This window comes from Podarcis pityusensis, assembly GCF_964106645.2.
Source record: "Podarcis pityusensis genome assembly, chromosome: 15".
NCBI lineage: Eukaryota > Metazoa > Chordata > Lepidosauria > Squamata > Lacertidae > Podarcis > Podarcis pityusensis.
In genome coordinates this window covers 6,896,181-6,912,843 of record NC_138040.1, presented here as the reverse complement: position 1 = coordinate 6,912,843, position 16,663 = coordinate 6,896,181, and the positions used below count along the sequence as shown (strand labels likewise).

At 45.6% G+C, this 16,663-nt stretch overlaps 1 protein-coding gene across 6 annotated transcripts in view; it reads left to right on the top strand.

The window, feature by feature from the left end:
* The window catches only part of ACACA (acetyl-CoA carboxylase alpha), a 195,360-nt gene that overhangs the window by 138,936 nt on the left and 39,761 nt on the right, over window positions 1-16,663 (top strand). For all 6 annotated transcript variants that reach the window (XM_080982741.1, XM_080982739.1, XM_080982740.1 and 3 more), the window contains 2 exons: window positions 15,425-15,568; window positions 16,505-16,625. In XM_080982741.1, coding sequence (XP_080838867.1) covers window positions 15,425-15,568; window positions 16,505-16,625 — 265 coding nt within the window. The remainder of the gene's footprint in view (window positions 1-15,424; window positions 15,569-16,504; window positions 16,626-16,663) is intronic.

The window sequence follows — 16,663 nt, the reverse complement described above, 5'->3', positions numbered from 1 at the left end:
GTGGCTTTAAAAGAGAATTGGACAAATTCTTGGAGGAGACGGCTGCCAGTGGCTACTAGCCACAACGGCTATGCTTTGCCACCATAATTGGAGGTACCAGTGCTTCTGAATACCAGTTCCTGGATACCACAGGAGGGGAGAGTGCTCTTGAGCTCGAATCCTGCTTGTTGGTTTTTCCACAGGCATCAGGTTGGCCACTGTGAAAACAGGAAGCTGGACTAGATGGGACATTGGCCTGACCCAGCAGGCACTTCTTATGTTCTTATGAAGCATCGCAGAGACCTGGCCAAAGCTGCTCAGAGACGGGCTAATTCTTGTGTCCTTGGCCAGAGGCTGGTGGGCTGTGCCACAGCTGAGGTGCCCCTCCCTGGGTGGGTAGACTGGCCAGAATGCCCAGCAGTCTCCTTGCCCTCGTGATTCTGTACAGAGGAGGCAATCTCTTGGTCTGGAAACTTTTCGGCAGTCTCTTCCTCCCTCTGCCTTGATTTGAGCAGTTTGATTTCTGCATACCAGTCTCGGTTAAGAGAGGCAATTTACATGCCAGATGCTGGCATTACTAATCCTCCTTTTATGTCTCTTTAGGGAAATGGGGTCAAAGAGATCTCCGCTGGGGTGGTGTTCCCTCTCCCCTCAACCCCCCCCCCATTTCACATAACTAAGGATCGCTTCTATCTGTGTCGAGCCATATGGTCTGTCAACGTCTGGAGGTGCCAGCTGCAATCCGTTTGTACGCGGAGAGCGAATGGCAGCTTTGGCAATGCTGTCCACGCATTGCCTGCTGAAACAGCCCTCTTGCCACTTTCCTGGCAAAAAGGCAACGGATCTCTCCCACTGGTTTGCGTAATAATTTTTTTAAAAGCCTTGTGTGACAAAGGGAGGTGGGCGTGGTAGGCGTGGGGTGAGCCCAGGTCATGGGTAAGCAAACTAAGGCCCAGGGGCCGGATCCAGCCCAATCGCCTTCTAAATCCGGCCCGCAGACAGTCCGGGAATCAGTGTGTTTTTACATGAGTAAAATGTGTGCTTTTATTTAAAATGCATCTCTGGGTTATTTGTGGGGCATAGGAATTGGTTCTTTTTTTCTTCTTCAAAATATAGTCCGGCCCCCCGACAAGGTCTGAGGGACAGTGGACTGGCCCCCTGCTGAAAAAGTTTGCTGACCCCTGTATTAGCCTGTGAGAGTAGGCCTCGTGCTTTTTGCTCCCAGCATCAAGGAAAGGTCGTGGCTGGAGCATGCTCAGTAGCAAGAGCGTGTCAGAGACTGGCAGGGCTGTGAGGAGCGTGTGGCAGAGGCAGTGAAGCCAGAGGCTGATCCAAAGGAAGGGAAGAGCGATTTACGGGGGTTTGTGCCTCTTGCAATGGGAAGAGTCTGAGCAGTCAGAGACAGGGGCTGGAGGAAGGGCATAGGATGCTCCAGGAACAGAGGAAGAGGCAGTAGAATATCCTTGGACCACGTGAGTCAACAGTGTGATGCAGCAGTCAAAAAAAGCTAACACTGTTCTAGGCTGCATCAACAGAAGTCTAGTGTCCCAATCAAGGGAAGCGACAGTACCACTCTATTCTGCCTTGGTCAGACCACACCTGGAATACTTTGTCCAATTCCACAGTTTAAGAAGGATGTTGACAAGGTGTGCAGAGGAGGGCAACCAAGATGATCAAGGGACTGGAAGCCAAGCCTTATGAGGAACGGTTGAAGGAGCTGGGTATGTTTAGCCTGGAAAAGAGCAGACTGAGAGGAGATATGATAGCCATCTTCAAATATCTGAAGGGCTGTCACATGGAAGAGGGGACAAGCTTGTTTTCTTCTGCTCTGGAGGGTAGGACTCAAACCAATAGCTTCAAGTTGCAATAAAGGAGATTCCGATTAAACATCAGGAAGAACTGTTCAACAGTGAAATGGTTTCCCTCGGGAGGTGGTGGTCTCTCCTTCCTTAGAGGTGTTTAAGCAGAGGTTGGATGGCCATCTGTCATGGATGCTTCAGCTGAGATTCCTGCATTGCAGGGGGTTGGACTAGATGACCCTCAGGGTCCCTTCCAATTCTATGATTCTATGAAATAAATAAATAAATGGGAGGGAGGGAGGGAGGAGGTGTGTGTCTCTGTGTGTAGTGTTTTTAAAATTGTTGTATGATGCTCTGAGTGGTTTTTAAAGTGTGGGGTATAGGTAGTTTTATATTATTATTATTATTATTATAATAAATAAGTATTCTGCCTTTAGCTGCTTTGAAATATGGGCCCTTTTTACCCTTGGTGTATAGAAATGTGATTATAGATTATAGGTATTGCTGCTGCTACTACTACTATTCCTAATACAGTGGTACCTCAGGTTACATATGCTTCAGGTTATAGATGCTTCAGGTTACAGACTCCGCTAACCCAGAAATAGTACCTTCGGTTAAGAACTTTGCTTCAGGATAAGAACAGAAATCGTGCTCCGGCGGTGCAGCGGCAGGGGGAGGCCCCATTAGCTAAAGTGGTGCTTCAGGTTAAGAACAGTTTCAGGTTAAGAACGGACCTCCGGAACGAATTAACCCGAGGTACCACTGTATGTGATCATTATAAATACTGGTGCTATTACTAATAAATAATATGTCTCAAGATACGAATTTTAAAAAGCAATTAATTAGAATGGCTAAGAAAGGGAATTGTGACAAGGTTTCTTCTGGGATAAAGTGAGATATGGACTGGCCAGGACTCAACCTAAAGAGGAGGCTTCATTTGCGTGGCTTTCCTGCAGATTTGCAGTCTGCGGGCATCTACAGTAACTGGCAGGTTTTTCACAGTGCCTCCCTCCTCCAGCCCCCAGCCCCCACCCCCAAATCACTCACCAGAGGGAAAAAGAGAGTTTGCGAACAGCTCTTCAAATATATCATGCAATAGTATACCATGAATTTCTTGTGAACCGCGGTGGCGAAGCAGTTTTATTTATTTCCGCGACTTTAAATCAATACAAAGTAGAGCTCTCCATTCTGGAGCCAGGGATGGAGTGCGGGGAGAGAGAGAGTGAGGGTGGGGAGGAGGAGGGGGGGAAATGAGTCCATTGTACTCTTAAAACTTTGGGGAAAGGAGATGACAGCTATATAATTCCATTTACCAGGCGCTTGGGGTTTTAATGTGGAGGTGACGGGGAACTCTTTCTGCGTTTAGTGCCTCCATATCTTCTAAATAAAAGATCTGCAGAGCTGATAGCGGGGGTATAGTGCTGGCTTTAATAATCTCCAAGCATTAGACCGAGCCAATATGTTCCCAAGTCAGGAAAGGTCCCCCACTGAACGCTCGTAAATTAAAAAGTGCAGGAGCAGCTCCCAAAGTTCCTCGATTAGAAATGCAAAGGCTGCAGTCTGTTTTCGGGGGTGGGAGGTGCACGATCCACTGTGGTGGGTGGGAAGGGGGTGGATAGGTGCTTGGAATGGGAGAACTAGATAGGAGCCAGTTCTTGATCCTGGGGGTGCTTCCAGACAACCTGTTTGTTGGGCGTTCGTCCTGATTTGCTTGCAAGTAGATCAGCGTGGGTGGCGCTGTGGGTTAAACCACAGAGCCTAGGGCTTGCTGATCAGAAGGTCGGTGGTTTGAATCTCAACTATGGAGTGAGCTCCCGTTGCTTGGTCCCAGCTCCTGCCAACCTAGCAGTTCGAAAGTGCATCAAAGTGCAAGTAGATAAATAGGTACCGCTCCGGCAGGAAGGTAAACAGCGTTTCCATGCGCTGCTCTGGTTCGCCAGAAGCGGCTTAGTCATGCTGGCCACATGACCCAGAAGCTGTACGCTGGCTCCCTCGGCCAGTAAAGTGAGATGAGCGCCGCAACCCCAGAGGCATCCACAACTGGACCTAATGGTCAGGGGTCCCTTTTACCTTTACCTTTAGATCAGAAGATGCAGGCTGTTTAATGAGCATCCATGCTGATTTGCTTGCAGCGCGGGTGGCGCTATGGGTAAAACCTCAGCGCCTAGGACTTGCCGATCGCATGATCGGCGGTTCGAATCCCCGTGGCGGGGTGCGCTCCCGTCGTTCGGTCCCAGCGCCTGCCAACCTAGCAGTTCGAAAGCACCTCCGGGTGCAAGTACAGTGGTGCCTCGCAAGACGAAATTAATTCGTTCCGCGAGTTTTGTCGTCTTGCGATTTTTTTCGTCTTGCGAAGCACGGTGTCGGGAAAGTTTTGGAAAAGCTTCAAAAATCAGCAAAGTCTTTAAAAACCTCAAAAAAGGCTACCACACCGCGTTCTATGAGTTGCTCCTCGAAGTCAAGTCGCAACTGTATTAACGGTGTTAAGAAAAAGGAAACAAACTTGCAAGACGTTTCCGTCTTGCGAAGCAAGCCCATAGGGAAAATCGTCTTGCGAAGCAGCTCAAAAAACAAAAAACCCTTTCGTCTAGCGAGTTTTTCGGCTTGCGAGGCATTCGTCTTGCGGGGCACCACTGTAGATAAATAGGGACCGCTTACCAGCGGGAAGGTAAACGGCATTCCGTGTGCTGCGCTGGCTCGCCAGATGCAGCTTGTCACGCTGGCCACGTGACCCGGAAGTGTCTGCGGACAGCGCTGGCTCCCGGCCTATAGAGTGAGATGAGCGCACAACCCTAGAGTCTGTCAAGACTGGCCCGAACGGGCAGGGGTACCTTTACCTTTACCTAAATAGACAGTGTTTAGTGTTTAGTGAAACCCTGGAGAGCTGCTGCCTGTTAGCATGAACAGTACTGAGCAAGATGGGGCCTGTGGTAGGGCTCACTATTAAGGCTGCATCCTACGTTTTGAAGTTGCATCAATGGAAGTGCCATCCCACACTTTCCGGTATGTTCCCTCCCACCCCCAAATCCCTTTCCTTACTGGAAAAAGTCTGACCTTTTGCAGAAGCGGATTTGTTGTGCAGGAGCTCAACTTTAATTGCGTAACCTGAATTTGCTGTGGTATGTGACTAAATCTCACTCAAAAACAGAGGCAGCCTGGAAGCGCCCGGAGTGGTGGTCAGGATCTGGTGGGAAATGTGTCATCAAACTGCTCAGGAACAGAGATCTCAATGCGTCTGTCAGATTCAACATATATGTGAGTGGGGATGTGCCCAATAACTCCATGGAATGCCCAGGAGTTGTGTTTAATTTTCAAAAGAGAGGAAGCTTTAAAAAAAAATGAAGAAAATTAAAAATGAAGGGACTCATTAAAACCAATAATAAACAGCTGTTAGAGTTCTCTTTTCTGCTGCAAAACCCCATAGAGCAATCTTGCTAATTTAATTGTATATTGGTTTGTTTTTGTCTTTAATTTATGTCAGTTCTATATGTTTTGCTCAGCGTATGTTGGAAATTGTATGGTTTTGGTGTTGTTTTTACAGGTTTGTGACTGTATAATAAAGTTGTTGCTGTGGTTTTATTGTTAATTTCAGAAGAGAGGAAACTTTCTAAAAAGTAAGGGGACATGGGCCAGAAGTATCAAATATATTTTTAAAGGTGCTTGGGGATTGTTTTAAAACCTCTGCAATAAAATACTTGGGTAAAAAAAATGTACATTTCTAATCTGCAATGTACAAACAAATCCATGAGGATGCCAGTGTGGTTAATGAACAGAATCAAGGAAGCTATAAAAGGCAAGAAGGCTTTGTTTAAAACGTAAAAGTCTTGCCCAAGCGAGGAGAATAAAAAGGAACATAAAGTCTGGCAAAACAAATGTAAGTTGACAATAAGGCAGGTAAAACACAGCGACAAGTTTGAGCAGCTTTTTGTTAAAAACATCAAAACAGGCAATAAAAATGTCTTTAAATAAACCTGAAGCATTAAACTAGCCAGGGAGATCATGGGGGCCATGAGATGTCAAAGGTGCAAAAGGATGTCAAGATGCTTACACGCGAATTTGTTTTTTTGAGGGAGGGCATCAGATAAAGGCGTTGAGAGGGAGAAACTTGCAGAGCTTAATTGCCAAATTAAAAAAAATTAACCTGTCGCTAGATCTGGGCAGCATACCCCTGAGAGTTCTTAAAAGAGCTCAAATGTGAAATTGTTGATCTTCTAACAAAACAGCCTAGTTTCCTTACCTTGAAAGTAGCCAACACAACAATTTTTGCAAAAGTATCGGGGGGGAATCTAGGAAATTACAGGCCAGTTAGCATAACTTCTGCCACTTTTTAATTGGTAGAAAATATTAATGTTGGGATACTTAAACCAAGGGTAGGTGACCTGTGGCCCTTCTGGGTGATCCAGTTAATAAAAGACTAACAAATCAAGATTAGTCCTCATTGCCATATAACTTCCCCGCAACCATATCAGAACAAATCCTCAGTGAAGACGGAACATTGTCTAAACCTCCACATAAGCTTTGTGCAAGCAAACCCAAGACAAAAGCTTAACATAAACTGGGTGTCTGGAGGAGCATAGTTAAAGAATATGAACAGGTCCCTCCATCCCTAGACGTAGGTTTAACCACCACAAACAGCCCCCAGAAAAAACTGGACTGCATTTTCACTAACAAGAGCAACTGAAAAGAAAAATCAACGCTCAAATGCTTGGGAAAAGGGAAGCATGTTTGCCGGACTCCAAAAACATGTCAGCAATGGCTCCAGGCGATTGGGGGGGGGGGGGTCATTCCACAGATGGGGAGGGGAGCATTGCTGGAAAGGCCTGTTCCCTTGTTGCCATCCTTTGGAAAAGGGCTGTAGCCCAAAATATGTGGAAGGCAACAAAAGTTGGTGAAAGCTGGACTAGTTGGCGAAGGCATTCCAATCCCAGTTTAACTTCGATTTTCCTTATCAGAGAAATTGAGGATTGTTCAGGAGAAAAGAAGCCCTTCCCGAAACACTGTTCTCCTGTTGTTTAAGGGTACACACTTCTTTTCTTTTCTTTTTAAAGCCAGGACCTGCCTTTGTTATCAAGTTGCCATTATTCCACCATCTAATAACTTTTAATGGGCAGGGCAGAAGTACTGATCGATGAGGCTGAAAGCTGTTAGGAGCTGTTCAAGGCTCAATTGTAGATAATTGGACTGGAACTTTTAACTCTTTTCTTTCTTTCGGCCTTAATTCCTTTTCTTTCTTTCTTTTCTTTTCTTTTTTTGAGGGATTTGGATGTGTGTTGTTCATTCCTGGTTTTTGAGGCAGGGTTCAGATTCTTCTTAAGCTGAGTACAGAGGCGGCTGCCACTGGACTGCCGCCATTTTGCGGGTGGGGTTCAGCGTCATGCTAGCAAATTCAAGTCGCACAATTTGCTTGGATTTGGAGATCTTGGGCAATGAGCCTGCTTCAAAAAACAAAACAAAAGCAGGACTTTGCGCAGAACGGAAAGCAACCGGAAAGTGGGATAGATGTTGCTTCCTGCCACACTCTGCAACTTTCCCACAAACTGATCAAGATGAATACTCACTAAATGGGTTGTCTGGACATGCCCATTGGCTCTGCAGGCATTGTGACTCAGCCTCCCCTTTTTAGCCAGAAATTGCTGATCCAGAGGCTCTAACTGGATAAGGCAATTTATTTCATATTTTTCTCTTCCATCCTTACACCTCTGAAAGTCATCTCCTGTAATTTCTTCTCCCCACTATGCACATTTAACCTGTCCCTTATCTGCGATCCTCTCCGCACAAACTTCCAGTTTCTTTCATCCCTCCTTTCTGCCCCCCCCTTTAAAATTACTCTATTTGTCCTGTAACAGCTTTCCTTTCTCATCCTTACAATTCCCAGTTATCATCACCATCATCACTATTAAAATTAACTGTTTTCTTTCCTTCTGATTTTGTTCAATACTGTCACTGGTCCTTTTGCACTAGAGAGAGACCTTCCTCTTCCTCTTAATCTCTTCTCTTGCCCGCACCCCTGAACTCCTCTGCCTCCTGCCCCCCTTTACTCAGCATGCAGGGAGTTAACTGGTGCTGGAGTTGGTCCAGCCACAGAGTCTACCGCTCCAGCAGGGGGCAGCAGTGAGCGGGGTGCTGTGGAACTGAAGCCCACAATTGGTCCCTGGCCGGCCATTATAGAAACAGAGGGACAGCTTAGAATCATAGAGTTGCAAGTGGCATCACCTGCAATGCAGGAATCTTTTGTCCAACCTGGGGATTGAATCCACACCCTTGAGATCAAGAGTCTCATGCTCTACCGACTGAACTATTACTGATTATCATCTTCCTAAGCAACTGCTCTATTCTGAACATAAAAATGGAAAGCGTAATGCTGGTGGTCAGCAAAAGAGGTTTAAAGATTCTCTCAAGGCAAATCATTAAAAATGCTGTATAAACACCAACAACTGGGAAACACTGGCCTGCAAGCGCCCCAATTGGAGAACAGCCTTTACCAAAGGTGTCATGGGCTTTGAAGATGCTCATACTCAGGACGAAAGGAAGAAATGTGCTAAGCGGAAGGCACGCTTGGCAAACCCTCACCGTGATCAACTCCCGCCCGGAAACCAATGTCCCCACTGTAGAAGGACATGTGGATCCAGAAATGACCTCCACAGTCACTTACGGACTCACTGTTAAAACCATGTTCATGGAGACATCTTACTCAGCTTCGAGTGATTGCCAAAGAAGAAAAAGACGCATTGCTATTTATTAATTTGTATCCCAATTCATGCCCAGATGGCTTCTAAGCAGTTTCTAGGGTTGCCATATTTCAGAACGTGTAAATCCGGACACAAATTTTTAAGCTATTTTTAAGGGAAATTGGCAAAAACGGGACTGCTGACATGGGTTGCCGTACGTCTGCGTTTCAGTAGGGCACTTTTGGTGGTCCCACATGTGCCCGAGGTTTGACTGGCTTTTACCAAGCAATGAATCCTTAGCGTATAGGCCCTGTCCTGTGGCACTCCTTGCCGATCGGCAGAAGCCACCTCCGCCTGGTTTTAGATGCCTTCTGGACATTACGACATTCAGTCAGGTCTTTCGAACCTGAGGTGATTTTGCCAACCATCTCTTACTGATGCATGTGCTAGGGTTTTTTTTAATTGTGTAATACTGTGTTTTTAGCCTTTACATTGTGATCTTTTATATGAGTGTTTTGTAAATATTTAAATTTTTAAAAATGAAATCAAATACACACTTTCGTAATTAAAATAGATGATAAAACAATCCCGATTAAAATAGCACAGCTACAAAATAGGGGTGATTCAGGGAAAGAGCTCAAGGGAACACCTATGCTAAACAGGTGTATCTTCAAAAGCTGGCAGAATGCCAGTAGAGTTTAGACAGAGAAATAAATAGAAAGTGGGCCTAAATCTCCGCCAGCCACCAACAAATCCCAGTGCTGCTGGGAAGCAAACTAGAGTTGTTGCAACCGTTTATCTGTAGACGGTGTGGACGGTTCAGGTTTACTGCTGCTGACAAGCCGGGGAAATGGCTTGATATATATACAGTCTGCTCAAATCCAAATAATTTATTATACGGTCCCAGACCTGCTAAAACAGAGGATACAAAGAATAAAAACATGAGCATTAACACATAGGCTTGTTTAAAATATGATACAATACAAAGGGTAAAACATACACGTATTTAGAATACCATACAGTAAAAAAAAAAAGAAGATACAAAGCTAGGATACAAATTGCAGTTAAAACGAGAGTGCCAGCTGAAGATACGAGACCTTTGAGCAGAGAGAGGCTGTACTTAAGATACTTATTTGTACCAGCCAATAAATATTTTGGGGACTGTTCTGGTGTCCTTCCTGGGTGCTCCTCACAAGGGGGCAAAGTAATCTCTCTGTGAAGCTTATATTCAAAGGAGACATGGCCCATCACCCCAGGGACACAGATGATCCTTGTTTGGGGACACCTAGATAACGCCCTTCCAGTATTGCAGAAGAGAAAGAGAGTTAGATCTGGCCCTAGAAAAGGCATGGCAATACTTGGGGATAGTAAGATGATCCAGATATGTAGCACATGTAGGAAATTCAAACGTTAAGCCCAAATATATTGGAGGACAAGTTCTACAAGCACTTGATAAAGAGTATTGGCAATCAATATCCTTGATCCGTTGTTCCAGAATAGATTTTACAACAGAATTATCTTGTGTGCAGAGGAAACCCATAGGGAAGCCTAATGCATGCAGTTTAATAATAAAACCTTTAAACCGTAGCTGATAGTAACATCTTCTTGTAAGAAATAAAGATAATCTGAAGTTGGATCAGCATAAGCAACTTTTTACCAATATCGCAAGGCACGGGACCAAGCCTTGAATTCTTTGGATGTGAGTCCAGCCTCAAAGCCATGGGCCAGCAGTTAACACACATCTTGGCATTCCAAAAAGTTTGAAAGAACATTCTCAGCAATTTAATTAAATCCCTGGAACCCTATACAGCAGCTGAAACAAGACTTTGGTCTTACATACTTTTACAGCAGCAGGAATAAATTGTGCTCTCTTAGTAAAGAAAAATGGCTGTACAGCCTTAACAGTATTCTGAACTGCTTGCCCTGCCCCCCATGTATGGGTAGCCCAGGAGAGAGTGGAAGAAAACATAACGCCCAGGTCTCTAAATTTCTTGACTTGGGTCTATACGCTGACTATCATCTGTTATCCACTTATTAATTGATCTGCGTCTAGAAAACGCCATGGTTTTTAATTGGTAATTTTTATTTCACAAAAGTTATCCACCTCTTCATTGCAAAAGAACCTCAGAGTAGTTTACAAAGTGATTTAAGGCCTGTTTTGGACAGTGGGACTTCAGTCGCTGCCAGTTTTGGTACATGGCAGTCAGGTACTAAACAGTTCCCAATCAAGCTGTTTAAATAAAAATTAAATAGTGTAGGAACTAATATTCAACCCTGGCAAATGCCCTTATTGGCAAGGATAGGTTTTGTCAAATTACCCTGCAACCCACATCTTATTCGAAGTGTAAGTGATGAAAAGTTGTCTTTTATCAATGGTGGTGTGGGACTTGGTCCATAGTCCGTCTCTTGAAATTGAATCAAAAGCTGATTTCAGGTCTATAAAGGCAACAAACAAACCATATCCAGAAGGGTTCATATATCTCTTTGCCAGGTGGCTTAAGACTAGGCAATAGTCAAGAGGTGATTGGCCCTTCCTAAAACAGGCCTGTTCATTGGTACTGTTGCCCTTTTAAAACCCTGTTTTGGAGATACAGATAAATAAACAGCTCCTGCCCTTCTTCCTTTCCTCTTTTCCCAAGTGCGTCAAGATGCTTTGAGCAAATGAAATGCCCGGCTAATGCTGAATCTGGGTGCCATATTGACTAATGTATTTACTTGACAACAGAGGCATGGTGGATCCAGCTGCATTTGAAAGCCAGTTGGTGGATGTTGGCTCACCTAATTTGGGTGGGAGATAGATGAAGGATTTCTCTCCATACAGTCTCTCCTCTAGCTTCACCTCTGACCTCACTGAAGCTGAAGATGGTTTGGAAGAGAGATCACTGCTTGTGTTGTGTAGCCAGTGTTCGAAATTCCCCAAGCGCCAGGCATGTTTTGCGACTGGTGCGGGTCCAATTGCAAAGCAAGTGAAGATGTCTTTTCACCAGATGTGGCGACTGACATCTCCATCATGTGGTCAGCCAGCCAATTTGTGGAGATATCGATGTTTTATTCTGGATTGTTTTATTTGATGTTTTCATGTGTTGTAAACCGCTTTGAGGGTCTTTTTCTTTAAAATGTAAAGTGGTATAGAAAGGAAATGAAATGAAATTAAAATTAATAATAGTAGTACTAATAATAACAGCAAATTTCATTGCAAAAAAAAATAGCCACAAGACAGTCTGCCGTGGTGACCATAACCTACATTTAAGGTGTTATTTAGTGATTAGCTTATATATCTGAGTTTCTAACACCAGTATGTATGCTCCATTTGCTGCTGCCTCCAGCCAAACAGGTTGGGCAGGGTTTTATATTCAAAAAATCTATCAGACCCATTTTACTGGGGGCAGGGGTGGTGATGTCTGAGAGAAAACAGTAATTCTCAATATGGGCAATCTGAGGGTTATGAATGAAAGATTGTTTAAATAGTTTGGATGCAAACAAAGGATTTAAAAGCAGCGGGTGGGGGAAGTCAGTATTCATAGGCCACAGGCCAAATCTCTCCTTTTGTGATTATCCGAGAGGAGACCCGTCAAAACACTGGGAGGCCTACAAATACTAGTCAGGGAAAGGCTGAGGTGAGAGCAATGAGGACTCCATCTTTAATTATTTGCCCTGAGCCAGCTGTGTTGCCTGGGGTGGAAGCGGCCTGTCACATCTCCACAGGTTCTAGGCCAGTGGAGGGGGAAACCTGAGGGCTGGATGTGGCCCTCAAGGCCTTTCTGTCCGGCCCTCAGGATTTTCCCCAGACCCTGCCCTCCATTCTCTGCTCCTCACTCTCTTTGCGACTTTCGCCTGACAGGAATGTTGTCCTTGAAGTGTGGCGAGGCCTCTGACTAGTTGGCTGGAGGATGGAGAGATGCGTATAGAAACCTCTGACTTTTTCATGGCTTGAATGTTTTCGTTGTATTTTTACATTCTGTCGGAAGCTGCCCAGAATGCCTGGGGCAACCCAGTCAGATGGGTGGGGTACAAATAAATTATTATTATTCCACTGTTCAAAGATCAGAGCCACACCAGTTGCTATGCTCACTTTAGCCTCTGCCCTGCCCACCCCAGACATCCCCACGCTGTGAAGATTGTTTGTGGTTGAAAATGCAGCCCTCAGTCCGAAGACACCTCTTCATTGTTCCTCTAGTCCAGGAATGGAAAACCTTGGGCCCTCCAGGTGTCGCTGAACTTATTTATTCATTACATTCATATACAGTGGTACCTCGGGTTAAGAACTTAATTCGTTCCAGAGGTCCGTTCTTAACCTGAAACTGTTCTTAACCTGAAGCACCACTTTAGCTAATGGGGCCTCCTGCTGCCACTGCACTGCCACCACACGATTTCTATTCTCATCCTGAAGCTAAGTTATTAACCCACAGTACTATTTCTGGGTTAGCAGAGTCTGTAACCTGAAGCGTCTGTAACCCGAGGTACCACTGTACCACTTTTATCTTCCCAGGATCTCAAGGTGGCGTACATGGTTCTCCTCCTCCCCGTTTCAACCTCACAACAACCCTGTGAGGTAGGCTAGGCTGACAGGTGGCGACTGGCCCAAGGCCACCCAGCGAGCTTCATGGCTGAGTGTGGATTCGAACCCTGCTCTCCCAGGACCAAGTCCAACACTCTAACCATTACACCACACCGACTGCGACTCCCATTAGCCCCAGCAAGCGTGGGCAATGGCCAGGGATGGTTGTAGGGCAGAAACGTCTGGAGGGCCACAGGTTCCCCACGTCTGCTCTGAGGCCTAAGAGGAAAGGGGCGAGGGACAATGAGGCACCTGCCTCTAATAATTCAACTCGTGCCGGTTGTGTTTCCTAGTGTGCTTTTGTTTTGGTCAGGAGTGTGCGGAGGCGTCTGTGGTTGCGCACGCATGTTTCTCTCCCTCCCTTTTTGTTTTGTTTTGTGCGATCTAAATGGAACCAGGTACATAATGCCACCTTCCCCACCCCCCTCCCACCCGCCCTGCCTGTTGGAAAGACTCGCGCCATAAAAATAACAAATGGCGTGTATTTGCTCGAATGTCAAAGTTATGAGTTTATTTTGTAATGATGTGCTCCTGCCTTCATGAGGTAAACTGGCCGTGGCAGAGGTGTTATTAGTAATATGGACCCAGCAGAGCAGAAAGCCGAGTGACCGAGAGATCAGTGTATCAGTCAGCGAAAGGGCAAATGGGAAGAGACAGCGGGAGAATGGGAACAGAGCTGTGCGGCGCTTGGGCTGAGATTAGAAGAAAGGAGCAGTGAGAGAGAGGAAGAATTGAGAGACCGGTGGTCAGAGGCTCATTTTAATGGACCCCTTCGAAAGAAAACTGCCAGGGAGGGGAAAGAGTTGCACCTGTCGGCGTGGTTCGAAATTGTTGACTGAAAGGTGTGTGTGCAGGCACACAAGGTCTCATTTTCAGACTTGCTCCTTTCAAGGCCTCTCCTGCGTTGTATGTGTCTTTGGCTCTCTGCCACAGTCTCACAGTTGTGCCATGCAAAAAACCACAGCTTTTGTTATGTCTGTTTGGATGCCAAAGCGAGTTTCTGGTCCCTAGAGGTAGGAAGGTGTTAAGCTTCAAAAGTGCATGGATGAAATCTCAGCCCTGAATTGGAGAGGGACAGAGAGGAGGAGGAGGAGGAGCAGCGGGTAGAAGATTTCGAGCATTTCATGGAAGCATAGAATTGTAGAGTTGGAAGGGTACCTTGTGGATCAATTCTAGTCCAACCCCTTGTAATGCAGGAATATGCAGCTGTTGCAGACGGGGATCGAACCTGCAACCTTGGTGTTATCAGCACCACGCTGTAAGCGACTGAGCTATGCAGGCTGAGCAGATGGGAGGGGTGTCCAAGAGCCAGCATAATTCTTTGCTCCCTCCCCATGGCTGACATAAGCAAAATAAATAATGCAAAATAAACAAACACATTTAAAAATAAGGTTATCCACGGATGATATTGGAAGCACCATGGATTGTATTGGAAGTGTGCCTCTGAATACCAGGAATCGCAAGTGGAGAGAGCTGGTGGCTCATCTGGTCCTATGTCTTCTTCTGTCCTTGGACAACCAGGTGCTCCTGAGGGAAGTCTGAACAGCAGGGCCTGAGTACAACAGCAGTCTCCCCACTTGTGATTCCCAGCAACTCGCATTCAAAGGCACAGGGCCTCCAGCCATGGAGGAACATAGCCAGCCTTCTGCAGCTGTTAGCTAGTCTTCTGCATTTGGTTTGTTTTCCAGCTGCTCTTTCCTCATTCCTTTGTGGCTTGGTGAGTAACTGGGAGTGGCTAAAATTGACCAAGGTTAAGAAAAGTTTGTAAGTCAACAACAAACCATTCAGACTATGGTTTCTTGCCACTGAACAAACCACAGATAAGCCACTGGGCAGGGTTTGATAAACCATTGTTTCGGGTTGTGTTGGGGCCAAAGAAACCATGGAAAAGCAAATGCTGCAAAAAGTTCTGAAAAAGAAGAGATGGGGAACCTGGGACTTTCTTAGATCCGCTGTTGTCACAATAAACTATGGTGTGTTGTTGCATCTGGAGACTGCCATTGTGTTGATATTTTCACACGGACATTTTTATATTGCATTCTGTTTGCCGTTCTAATGTTAGCCACCTTGATTGGCTCATTTTTCAGAAAGATACAGATCATACATAGGTTTTAAATCAGTGAATACCAGGCTTTGGTCTGGAGGCCCGTGAAGGCACCTAAGCAGGTCTGGGTCTGGTCAGTGCCTGGATGGGAGACCTCATGCCATTCCTAGAAGCTACTTTGGGTCCCATGATGGAAGAAAGTTGAGATATAAATGCAATAAAATAAAATACAGTGAATACTGGAGAGGGGACTTCACTGAAAACAATTGGAGTTTCAGGAATGATTTTTTTATATTTTGTGGTTAACAAAAAAAATCTAATAACGAGCACATGGTTAAAAGGTATCTATCTTTCCCTACCCCCTGCCTTCAAACAGGTGCTTGGAAGAGAGGTGTACACCTCCAACAACCAGCTGGGTGGGATCCAGATCATGCACAACAATGGGGTGACCCATAGCACAGTATGCGACGACTTCGAAGGGGTCTACACCATTCTTCAATGGCTGTCTTACATGCCAAAGGTATTTCTCTCCCTCCACCCCCTTTTAGCTCTTCTTGCATTGCTGTGGTTGGGTGCTTGGCTCAAGGACTGAGCTCTGGGGAAGCCGCAAAGATAATCAGTGTGCAGCTTAGGGTTGCTCCTGAACAGCTAGGAGTGCCTTTTGTCAGCTACAGCTGCTTCGCTAGCTATCACTGTTCTTGGACAGAGATCACCTGGCCGTGGTGATTTGCTCATTGGGAATCTCAAGAATTGAATACTGCAATGCACTCTTAAGTGGGCTGCCCTTGGAAACTCCATGTGGTGTGAAATGCTTCAGCTAGAACAGAATATCACCAGGACATAATTCTGGTGCTTAAAAGCTTGGACTGGCTTCCCATCCACTAGTGGGCCAAGCCATATAACAACTTGGGCCCAGGACCCCTTTTGCCCTCCAAATGGGAATCAGATTATATCGCTTCTATTTGGCATGGATTTCCCCCAAGGAACCTTGGGAATTGTCATTTCAGAATTCACTTGTTACTTTGCAATATGGTTGTATTTTTCATCTTTGTTGGAAGCCGCCCAGAGTGGCTGGGGAAACCCAGCCAGATGGGCGGGGTACAAATAATAAATTATTATTATTATTATTATTATTATTATTATTATTATATTGTATGTTCAAGGCCGCATACCTGGCAGGGACTATTACTCAGTGGCAGGGCACATTCTTTGCCTGTTGAAGTCCCCAGTTAGCTCCTATTGGAAGGGTCAGGGGGAAGGTGATGGAATAGCTCCTTCTTTGCCAGAGACCCTGGAAACTTGCTGCTAGTTAGACAGTCCTGGGATAGATGGGCAAAGCGCTGGATGTGGTAGAAGGAAGCCCTCCTGTGTTCCTGCAATGTCTAACTGGCCAAACGTATGAGCATTTCAAGAATCTTACGTACCAACTTTTCCCTCTCCTCCTCCCCCCTTTCAGAGCGTTTTCAGCCCAGTCCCAATGATCACTGTCAAGGACCCGATAGAAAGAGCCGTTGACTTTGTTCCCACCAAGACGCCGTATGATCCTCGCTGGATGCTGGCTGGACGCCCTAACCCAGGTAGTTTAATTTCCAAAGAAAAGAGGAACTATCTGGGA